At 31.4% G+C, this 11831-nt stretch overlaps 1 protein-coding gene across 2 annotated transcripts; it reads right to left on the bottom strand.

Moving 5' to 3' along the window:
• Positions 1-2708: 2708 nt before the first annotated feature.
• Positions 2709-6154, bottom strand: LOC110031506. Of its 2 annotated transcripts, none has more exons than XM_020734730.1 (8): positions 5973-6154; positions 5545-5702; positions 4485-5466; positions 3520-4247; positions 3373-3438; positions 3109-3289; positions 2938-3033; positions 2709-2832 (listed from the first exon to the last, which is right to left on the bottom strand). In XM_020734730.1, the coding sequence occupies exons 1-8, from the start codon at positions 6021-6023 to the stop codon at positions 2734-2736; spliced, it is 2361 nt and encodes a 786-aa protein (XP_020590389.1). In that variant the 5' UTR covers positions 6024-6154; the 3' UTR covers positions 2709-2733. The 2 variants fall into 2 exon arrangements, with proteins under 2 accessions (XP_020590389.1, XP_020590388.1); XM_020734729.1 differs by having other exon boundaries at positions 3520-4259.
• Between the last annotated feature and the right edge of the window lie 5677 nt (positions 6155-11831).

Consider the following 11831-nt stretch of genomic DNA (forward strand, 5'->3'; position numbering starts at 1 on the left):
ACTCTCGTGTTTCTTGTACATAATGTGTTTCATATTTCCTTATTGTGGAAGTATATTGCTACTAAGGCTAATAAGGTTGTCATAGACCTCATAAATGTTCAACCTAACCTGACATTTGTGAATGAACTAGAAAGAATCAAAATTATGATGTGAAACAGCTTAAGAGCAGAGAGATTACTTTTGTGTATTAGTGAAGCATGGAATTGAAAAGATGCCACATGAGAGAAGGAATCAGAAATGAGAGAAATACATCCTCACATGTTATATTAAGGTATGAACTATATTCTTATACTTTAAAATTTGAGGATGAAATTTTTATAAGTGAAGATCGTAATAATAATCTTTATTTTAAAAATTTTAAATAATTATAAAAAAATGAAAATGAATTTAATTTATTTGTTACGACCCCTGTGGTTTCACAGGTCGTTCGAATGAAACGATTTTTCGTCATCTCCTCACATTCGAACTCAACAGAGGAGTCGAGAGAGACAGGGAGAACGAGAGCAAGCCAGAGGAAGCCGTGAGAGAAAGAGAGAAGAAAAGGCAGAGGAGGGGGAAGAGGAGGAGAAGACGAAGACAAGCAGCGTTTCCCTCCACTCACGATCGAATGTGACAGAGCTCGAGGGGCTTTGTCAAGTGTTTGCGAGCAGTCAGTGAAAGGAAGGAGGATCTCGCACAGCTCCAAAGATTCGAATAAAGCTTCATGCTCCGATCAAAGTCCTTCGTCCCTAGCTCTTCGGTAGACAAGAGGAGAGGATCAGCGAATTTCCCCTTAGCGTGCGGCTTACAGGGACCTCGACCGAGCTTTGGAAACCCCTGGCGCAAGCAGCGGCACGCCAAAGCTAGCTCTGGGCATACTGGAGAGAGTTCGATCAAACGCTCATTTGCTCGGTTCGAAATTTTTAGAGCTAGGCAGAAGGCTTATAAAGTAAAATATTAAATTACTTGAGTTATTAATTCTAATTGATTTAAATTAAATTATGAAATGTAATTCCAATTAAAAAATCCTAATATTTGATTTTTAAAATTTTAGGGATTTTTTATGAGGAAACTAAGGAAGATAAAGGAGAGGAAATTCAGGTATAAAGTTTGATTGCAATAATTAATTGTTATTTTCCTAATTTAAGGAATTTTAAAATGAAATGAAGAATTCTAAATTTAGAATTAGTTTAGAATTAAATTATTATTAAATTTAAGTTTGCTAGAATGAAATTTTAGAAGCTTTAACAAAAATTTGATTTAATTGTTGCTATTATTTAGTAATATTATTGGAATGTTGTTATAATTAATAAATTGGAGATTTCATGGGGATAAAGACAATTTGAATATTTCAATGAAATTATCTAGCATGCAAAAATTTTAAATGAAATGAAAATAGAATTGATATAAATTAAATTCTTCTTATAGGTGAGTAAGCCAAAAGATTAGATTTGAACTAAGGAAAAGTACAATCTGACCGTATCATATAGGTGAGTAATATATTTTTATTTTACAATAATTTTATTTATTTACACTTGTCTTTGGTGTCTTTCAAAGTTTCTTTCAAAATTTAAAAAATCTATGTTTATCTTTTAAATATTAAGTGCAACAATAGATATAAACATGTTATATGCATGCATATAAGAGTCACCCCTACATAGTACTGGTAGAATAATGCAATGTACCTATGCACAAAAATAAAAAAGAAAATATTTGCATACCTCTATGATGAATCAGAAATGATTAAACATATATTATTTTAAATATATATTTAAATAATGATTCTCAATAATAAAAAATTTAGCATAAATAAATGAAAACAAATGAAATTGTTTTCTTTTACTGCGCACAACCTTTTACTATTTGTTGCTTTTTTATAAAATATTTTTAAATGAGAAATATTTGTCCATTGACGAGTTTTAACTCAAACCTTTAGTTACTAATATTTTACAGAAAAATCAATTGTAAACTGGATTGACATCTATGCATATATGCGTTGAAGAGTCCAAGCTGATAAGTATTATAGTTCAATTTTATTTTCTGTTACATGTAAATATCTAAATGAGAATAAACTTTTGTAAGTATAAGTTTTATGAATTGCATGACTCTTTTTTGCTCTAGATTTTATTTTATTATGAAATTGAATTGTTAGATAGTTTTCTTCCGTCCGACTGACAATTCCCACCTAGGTAATTTCAAACTCCCGGACCGGGTCATGACAGAATAAAAATAAATCAGATTTCTGGTCATATGTGAGAAATAATCATAGATTTAATTTGGAATTTAGAAGGAGCCAGGAAGTTTGATCGCTGATAGGCTTTCATCTTCTATTCATCCTATGAAAGCCACCACATGGATATCCCACACATCGCTTTTGTTATGTTCGTATTGCTCTTTCTAAATCTGAACTTTCTCGTTGTTTCTTATTTTCATTTTTATCATCATCTTGAAGTGATGAAATTGATTAAAAAATAAGTTGTTTAAGAAAGGAAATTTAGAAGGGTCACATACAAGCATCCACCAAAAAGGGACCTAAAACAATAGGCTTTATGTAGCATTCTAAGGACAACAAAACTGTTTAGAAAATGAATCAATTAATTACTAATTTACTACCGCTCTGCTACTAATGAAAACTAATCAATAAGTATATTATAACTTAAAACAAAACTTATTCCCGTGATTAACAACTTAAAGGCCTCAATTCATTTGGTTCCTTTTAGCTAGCTTTCTACAATTAGCAATGCCAACAAAATATCAAGGCAATACCAAGCTAGTTTCAAGCATACCTTCTTTCATCCCATAAACATTCTTGCATCCTTCACAACGGCATCCCAAGGAACACCCAACACCAGCCTTCGCAAAAAAAAAGATGCGGGTCAAGAAAAATGTAAGCATATAAAAACTGAAACGCATAAATAAAAAAAATTAAAAAAAAAAAGTAGTGCAATAGAAACACACCTGATAGCATTCACAGTATTTCTTCAAGCACTTGGACTTCTTGCAATTGCACCCTCTTTTATGCCTTGCGGAAGGAGGTGTGATATGCTTATTATCCTAGAACATGATTGTTATTTTCTATCCTCACAAAAGAGAAACAAATAAAATTGAAAAATGTGTCAAAACTCTTACTGCACTCTCTTTTAGATCACCATTAGCATGCACAACTTTAGGAGCAAATGCAAGTGGATTGCGAGCTTCTATCAGTTGCCTTGTTGAACTGACCATTTCTTCATTTTCTGAATTATTAGAACATCCTTGGCAAGCACAACTTTTATTGCAAAACATTCCAGCAGCAAAGCAATCACAATAGCTGAAAAATAGGAACATAGAATAAAGCATAAAATTGACTGCCAGAATAAAATCCTATTCAGCACAAATCCAGAAGAAGCTTACAGTTTCAGGCATTTGGACCTCTTGCAACTGCATCGTTTTTGTCCCTCAATCTCTGGATTCTTCTTCCTGTTAAATCTGAAAAGTAAGAAGAGAAAAAAGAGAGAGAATGGAAGGCAGTAAAACAAAGTTAATAGAATGCATGCTTGCCTCTTCTTTCCAAGGCTAGTTTGTGCTGAATCCTCTGATTTGCTGGTTTCTACACCTGGCAATCCTTTTCTACTGCACGGAGTTATGTGGTGAACACTAAATTCCGGTTGCATGCACATATCCAAAGGTTCTACATCAAGTGGTGAATGGTAATCTGGAGCAAAATCTAGTGGTTTATTACGCTTCTCTTTATTGCATTCCTCCATTGAATTAAATGAGGAATCATCAGAATCAGATTGTAATTGGACTGAAACTTCTCTAGCTCCATTTCTTAAGACCATCATATCCTTCGATTCCTGTGACAGTACTTCACAACCAATGTCCAAAAATGTTTTCCCATTGTCACCTAAACCCTCCATTGGCATCTTCATATCTATGTGGCCATTCATCTCCCCAGTCATGCCAATGGTATTTAAGTGCAAGCCAATACCAGACGATCTAGGAACCACTGCAGTGAATCTTCCCTTGCTTTGCTCAGAACCATCAGTCTTAACCAAATAATTGCAGGAAATATTTCCTGGTAGGGACTGAATCGACTGAACTGTGCTAGACATTGCAATTGTATTTGTAGTAGAACCATGTGAACTTCCCATATTAGAAGATATCATTGTTGTCACTGGCATGAAACGAGGACTTTTTAAGTTCGTACAGTTTCCAGCGTATGCAATACTCTGTTCCTTCTTTTCAAAATCCTCAAACTGAAGACGTTTATACATGCCGCGACTATGCTGGGTCATATCCTAAACATGAAGAAAATGAATTGCAATTATACTGTAAAGAAATAAGAACAATAAGCATTGAAAGGATCAGTATCATTTGCAGCATCACTATCTGATCCAATTTGAGATTTTTTGAAAATTTTGAACTTAATTGATTAATTAATATGAAACTATTGGCACAGAACCAAAAAAATTCATGCTAGTTTATATTGAAAGCATAGGTGCAGTTAAACACATAATTTGTACCTCCTGATCATAGTTTCTCTGGTTCTTGCCAGATGCATCACTAATCTGACTCGATATACCAGGATGATTAGTGTGGAACTGAGAATTTCTTGGAATTTCACATTTTGCCTCATAAACACCGCCCAGTTTACCCAAATATTCTGTACTTACAACATCCTGCATTCCAAGCACATAAGTACTGGAAGTGCTTGGGCATTCGTCCACATGACACATACTACTAAAATTCATAGTGTTTGGAACATGGGAATGATTAGATAGTTTCCTATCAAAAGTGATAGGATCATCATCTCTACTAGAAATTGAATTTACATAGGAATTTGACTTAGCTTTAACCTTCCTGCCAAGTAGTCCTCCCTTCTTTTCATTCTCTTCAAAAGCAGCAGGCACAATTTGAATACTTGGCTTCTGCTTGGCAGAATCCTTCTCAAGTTGACATGATGAATTTTGATCACCAACATTTAAGTTGGAACTCAGTTCAGCATTAACAAGTTCTGATTGCTTGGTGTATTCGGCCACAAAATTGGTTACAGTGGCAGAAGAGTTTATCACTGGAACTTGTTCTGAATCCTCATTGGGGTATGCCATCTGATCACCGTTGATGCCAAAGGCCATCTCCGTAACTTGTGCAGAATCCTCATTGGGGTATGCCATCTGATCCCCATTGCTGCTAAAAGGAATGGCATCTTTATCACGAACCAAATCATCAGTTTCTCCCAAGAAAAAACCAGGCGAGCAAGAGTTATTTTCACAATCTTCACTGGGAATGGACAAAAATTCATCCACACTGTTCGAATGACTCCTGCAAACTTCATCCTGAGGATGGTGACCACTATTAAGCTTCTTCTCACTACCATTACTTGATTGAACAGCTGCAATTGGAATAAATTGCCTGGTCATGCAAGGATACTCCGAAGATGTGGCAGCAAGATCTGCATCACCCGTGAAGGGCTTCTCACAACAAGGAAAGAACAGCGTTTGAGACCTAAACAAACACCAAAACAAGCATACTGCATTATTCATTTCCATTCCTCAAACAGAACATGAGGCCACAAGTTGTTACCTTCTCCACAGTTTTGAATCTATCAAGCGATTTTGTGGTGTTGCGAAGACCGGTTGAGGGGATGGAATATCAACGCTATCAAAAGCTTGGCTGCTTAACCTGCTGCTAATCACGTTTATTGGAGACAAGTTGTTAAAAAAGTTCGATGTAGGAGAATCCTGTAATTGAAAAAAAAAAAACAACAAAAACAGGATTCAAAATCCATCACAAATGCTTCAAGCTTTTAGAAACAAGGATCTTTATTTATCATTTTCTGAACACAAACACAATGTACACTCAAGTTCAATCTGGAAATAACAAGCATTGTCAGATCTAGAACCTTAAACAAAAGGAATTGTGCGGGTAAGAAAACGTAAAAATTCAGCAATCCAAAGAGCGTTAATATTTCGGATCAGAATGGAAGGAAAGAGGAAGAAGATTGAGAGTGCCTTTGATGACGGAGTATTTGGCGGCAGCTTGGATCCCTGAGGAGAAGTCATCTCCTGAAATCAAACCCTACTGCACCTCAACGGCGAGAGTCTTATGTGCCCTAATCCAGTTGAAACCGATGCATCCCGCTCGGCGAGTAATTTCCATTTTTTGTTTCTAGTAATTTAGGGATTGTTTTCAGTCTTGCTCGTGAAATCATTTTTACGTTGCTCAGGTTTTTGTTTTGTTTTTTTGTTATGCTTTGTTTCGAAAGAGCGGGAAGTCTTGAAAATAAATGTATTGGCAGGCCGGATGCACGGGCCGGCCCATTTAAGGCCATAAATTTTAATTTGAGGAAAGGAAAAGCCATGCTCTCATGTTAAATTAAAGTTAATGGTTTTAAAATTTAGATTGATCATTTTTTTTTATCAAAATTGATAAAGAATTTTTTTTTGATTTTAAGTAGAAAGATAGTTGGGTCTATGTCCATGATGGTTGAGAGTTGAATGAGTTGTGGAATTAAAGTTTAAATAGGATGATGGACAGATAAAAAATTAAGGTGTTGTGAATATTTAGGTTAAAGAATGAAAGACGATAGAAGGAGCGTTGCTAGGGTTGCGGAAGCGATTATCTAGCAATTTTCGGAGCATCGCTAGGGTTCTCCATGAGAAATCATTTTTTCTTTCATTTCTCTTGGGATGAAGATTTGTATCACTTCTTCTGATCGACTTTGGTATTCATTGATTTTTGTTCTTTTGATTTGTGTTCCCCTCGGGTGGTTTTTCATTTTTTTCCCTTTGTCTTAGGAAAAATTTTCGATCTTGGAGAAACATTACGGGCAAAGAGCTCCATAGCAAGACTTAGGGAGAAGTTTTGACGTCCCATGCTTCTCATTAGAGTTTCAATGTTTCTCTATAGAGTGTTTGCATTTCTTTTTGTTTTCCCTTTCTCTTGGGAAAGCTCTTTATTTCTTTTTATTTCTCCTTTTTTTTGTTATTCTTTCAAATTTTGGGGCTTTTTTGCCCATTTTCTTAGATGGATTTTATTTTTCTTCCACTTAGTTCTACTTCTGCTCGGTCGGTTTTTGGCCCTATTCCAACACTCAACTGGAAGAGTTTAGTTTCATGTCTTAACAATTCTTCTAATTTTGATTTGTCTTATATTCCTTGTTCACAGAATAAGTTTTCTTGCTTTGAACTTGAAGTTCAAGAAGGATCAAAACAATGCAATTTGGCCTAATTTGGATCTACACTCAGTATACACTTGGGAAGAGACCATTCTATGGTAATTTTTCAGCGAGAGATTAATAGAATGTGAAAATTAAAAGGTGTGGTTGATTTTTTTATCTACAAAATATTTCTTTTGTTTAAATTTAATTATGAAGAAGATTTGGAAATAATTTTAATGGGTGACTCTTAGTTCAAATATAGAAATTCATTTATCTTTAAAAGATGATCTCTGATTTTTGGCCACTTAAAGAGAATAAAGAGGATTTTAAAATCATTGCCGTTTAAGTGAAATTACCTAACTTACCTTCGTGTTGTTTGAATGAACTTAATATTTATAATATTGCTAGTAAAATTAGTTTTTCATCTAGTTGTTGATTCTTTAACAATTAAATGTGCACATCTCTCTTTTTTTAGAGTTAATATTCAAATTATAAAAAACTCTCATTTCACTGATTATATTTCTCGTGTTGTATGAGTAGAAATTAAATTCTTGTGATACTTGTTCCGCATTTGCTCATGATTCCCGATCTTGCCATATAGCAAATAATCATCACTCTGCTCCTATTTCACCTACATGTAGTTGTAGGAATAATAATATAAATAATTAAAGAATTAATAGAAGTAGGAGTAGACCTTCTTTTCTTGTTTCTAGTTTTGTTCATGTTACTGTTCCAACTTCTGTTGTTACTAGTTTTATTAACGATGTTGCACCTAGCCTTAATATTGATGTTTCAGTTAAAGATATATTCTACTAATAATGATATGAATGAGAATATTGGAGAAATTCATCATGTTATTGTGGTTATTAATATTAATAATATAGAATTTGTTACATTTTGAGTTAATACGGGCTTTAATGACATCGCCAACGTTTAAGATAGTTTGATTGTCACTAATAAGCATAACATTGTTGATGGTTATGATAATCATATTCTAGAAGATGGCTTTATATTGGATAATGGTAATGATTTTGTTATTGTTGCATACGCCACAAGTAATAATACTATTATAAATAGTACTCTTAGTACTTCTAATGACAATATTATTTCAAATGACTTTAATGATGTTATTTATTTTGTTCCTGTTACATCACCTTTCTCTTCACGGGCATTGAAATGGATGTCTAAAGTTGATAACACTCATTAGCTCTGGTTCATTTTTTTTTAGTTCTTTTTCTTCTTATATTTGTTTATGTTAAATCCAAATATTTTGGTTTAGAATTTCGTGGGTTTAATAATGATTCGTGTATTGCTGATTATAAGAGGATTCTTCATTAAAATTGAGCATATTTGATCAAACTTTCTTAAACAAAGCTTTTTACATCTTCTATTTCTGATAATTTCTCCACTTCACAGTTTAATCTTTTTCATAATCAAGGCAATGTGCATAATTTTGATTTGGATGGTCATGGGCGTATTTGGATTAAATGGAACCCTGATATTTTGTATTTCATTTATTTGGACGTTAATGCTCAGTACTTTCATAGTCATGTCACTTTCTCTTCTTCTGTTAAATTCTATATTATTTTCATTTATGTTGATAATAGTGATTTAATTATGAAAGATTTATGAGATTCAGTTTCCTCATTTTTCTAATAATATTGATGATCACTAGGTTCTTTTAAGTGATTTTAATTGTATCCTTGGAATTAATGAAAATGTAGGTGGTATATCACATATTCATAGTAAATTATTTTATTTTAATAAATATATTTTTAATTCTAATTTATAGAGTTACAAAATACTAGTTTGATTTTTTTTTTTGTTCAATAATCAACTTGATAATCCCATAAGGTGACTTTTAGATAGAGCTTTTTGCAATACTTCTTGGGTGTTTTTTTTTTCTTGATTTTTTTCCTTCAAAATTTAGAATTTTTCTACTTCAGATCACCCTCCTATTTTAATTTCTTTGTAAAATACTTATAATTTGAGGCATAAATTTTTATATAAAAATTATTGGAGTCAATACCCTAGCTCCTTGATATTATTAATGTTGTTTGTAGTATTAATGTTATAATTATCTTTTAAACTTGATCTCAAATTTAAAAAGTAAGCAAGGTGTGATTATGAAAAGCTTGAATACAAATTTTCTTTCACTAATTTTCATTTCAAATATTTGCTTAATCAAGCTTCTATTATCAAAAAGATGTTCATAATACCTTTTCTTGTAATTGCAAATGGTTAAAGTGACTGGCTAAATGTGATTGGTTATGATAGTAATAAATCTCATAGTCCGGATGGTTTTTCTTTCAAATTTCTTAAAGATGTGTGGGATATTAGTGGTTATGATAGTAATTATATTATCAAATATTTTTTTTATGTATAGCAATCTTCATAATAAACTTAAACAATATTGCATCACTTCGATTCCTAGAATGTAAAGTGCTCAAAATTTTAATCATTTTCATCATATTTCTCTTTTTAATACCATGTATAAAGTTATTGTCAAACTTTTGGTGGATAGAATTAAACTATTTCTTTCTAATATTTGCTCTAGCTTTTTTTTTTTAAAGGTAGAGATAGTATATACAATATTATTATGTCTAATGAGTTTTTATATGATTTTAATTCTTTTAGTTCTAGTAAAATATTTTATTTTAAAATTGACCTTAAAAGGCTTTTGATATGGTTAATAAAAATTTTCTCTATGATACATTTGTTAAATTAAGATTCCCTATTAATTCTAGTTGTTTTATTAAAGCTTGTACTGCAAATGTTTGTTTTTTTTATTATTAATGGAGAAATAAATGGCCATTTTTTCTTTCTTTGATTTACGATAAGGTTGTCATCTTTCACCTTATTTATTTGTCATTATTTTGGATGCTCTTTCTTCTATGTTGGATGCATTCAAATTTTTTTTTATGTGTACCATATATTTAATAAAGCAAATCAACTTATTTATATTGATGATATTTTGATATTTGGAAATGTTGCCCATTCTTTTATTTTTCATTTGAGAAATATTTTGAATAAGTTTAGTCTTGCCTCTAATTTAGTGATTAATTTCTTTAAATTTGTTATTTGTTTCTCTAAAACAATTATTCAACTATTCAACAAAATCTTTATGATATTGGTGGTTTTCCTACTAAGACTGTCATGCACTTATCTTGATATTATTGTTAAGAGTTCAAAGCTCAATTCAATGGATTTCATATTAATATTGACAAACTTAGAATTTGGTTGGTCAGTTAGAAACAAAAAGTTGTATCTATGATTGGTCGTATTCAAATAATTAACTTCATCATTAAAACTTATTTTTACTATTTGTTTTGTTCCACTTCTTTGCCTAAATGCATTAAGGAAATAATTAACAATTTAATTAATAATTTCTTTTGGCATAATTATAATTAGAAAATTTGATTAATATTTTTAGTACCATTACTTTGCCTAAGTTTTTGGGAGTTATTGACATTCCTTCTCTAGATAATATTTATTTTATATTTGAAGATAAGATAATTTGGAGAGATTTTAATTTTAATTCTTTGTTAGCTAATTCTTAATTAGATTATTATGGATCTATTTGGATAAAACACATATCCATGGTTTTCTCTTTTTGGAAAGACATTATTAATATCTAGAATTAAAAAATGTCAATTCTTTTCAAATAACATGCAATATTAGTCTTCCATTTTTGTTTGATCCTTGGATTAAAGGTTTTTTTTTTTATGAGATTTTAGGGATTTCAATTTTTAATTATTTTCAATTCCCTAGTTCTATCAAAGTTAAAGATGTTTTAATTAATGGTAATTGGATTTTCCTCAACATTGAAATTTTCTAATCAATGTTTACATTTTTTTACAACATTTCTATTGTTATTGATGGAAAAATTTGTGATTTTTTGAAAGAAGAAGAATTATATTCTAATAAAATTGTTTATCATTTTATTTATGAAAATTTTTCTCTTCGTGATTGTTTTAAATTAATTTGGTACAAAGGTTCTTCTATTAATTTAGCTTCGCATACTTCGAGACTTTTTTTTTGATGGTCTAAAGACTTCTAATATTCTTATTTCTAGAGGCATTAATGTTAAACCTATTTATATTCTTGGTCATAATGAGTTTGAGATTAGTAATCATTTGTTTTTTTGAATTTTCTTTCTCTCATAATTTGTTGTAAATTGACATTCATAATGGAAATTTCTTCATTATTGCTAGTACTTTTTATAAAATGCTTTATTGCACTAATAGTATCAATTATAAAATTGATAGAAACACATTTTTTTGTATTGTTTTGTGGACCCAGCATGCTTAGGCGTCGCCGCCTGTAGTGATTATGATGATCCACCCACTGCCCTATGGCCTGATATAAATGTTGAAAGCATCAAAATTTTCCCTTGAGATGATTTAAATCCATTGGTTTCCCAAAATAATCAAATTTCATTCAATCATATAAGCAATACACTTTTTATTGAGAATTTTCTTAGTTATCCCCAAGATGTAATTAACCAAAGAAATACGTTCCTTTGAAAGCTGCTCTTGACCCTATAACAAACATTTATACTTGATTCTCTTGTTGTGGGTTGCTTTCGTAAAGTTTTCTTCGCAGATATGTCTCCAAGATATTTTGGATCCGATCTCGTTTCAAACGTATGTGTTAGGGCTATCCACGTGAAGTTCACTTTATGAAAATGCTCCACATTCCTTCTCTCGTT

The sequence above is a fragment of the Phalaenopsis equestris genome, unplaced genomic scaffold (genome assembly GCF_001263595.1).
Source record: "Phalaenopsis equestris unplaced genomic scaffold, ASM126359v1 Scaffold000834, whole genome shotgun sequence".
In the NCBI taxonomy this organism is placed as follows: domain Eukaryota; kingdom Viridiplantae; phylum Streptophyta; class Magnoliopsida; order Asparagales; family Orchidaceae; genus Phalaenopsis; species Phalaenopsis equestris.

Coding starts and splice junctions, on each gene's coding strand:
- LOC110031506 (XM_020734729.1), bottom strand. CDS start 6,023: ATGACTTCTCCTCAGGGATCCAAGCTGCCGCCAAATACTCCGTCATCA. Junction 5,703..5,972: donor CAAATACTCCGTCATCAAAG/GCACTCTCAATC, acceptor TTTCAATTACAG/GATTCTCCTACATCGAACTT. Junction 3,290..3,372: donor AGGTCCAAATGCCTGAAACT/GTAAGCTTCTTC, acceptor CCTATTTTTCAG/CTATTGTGATTGCTTTGCTG.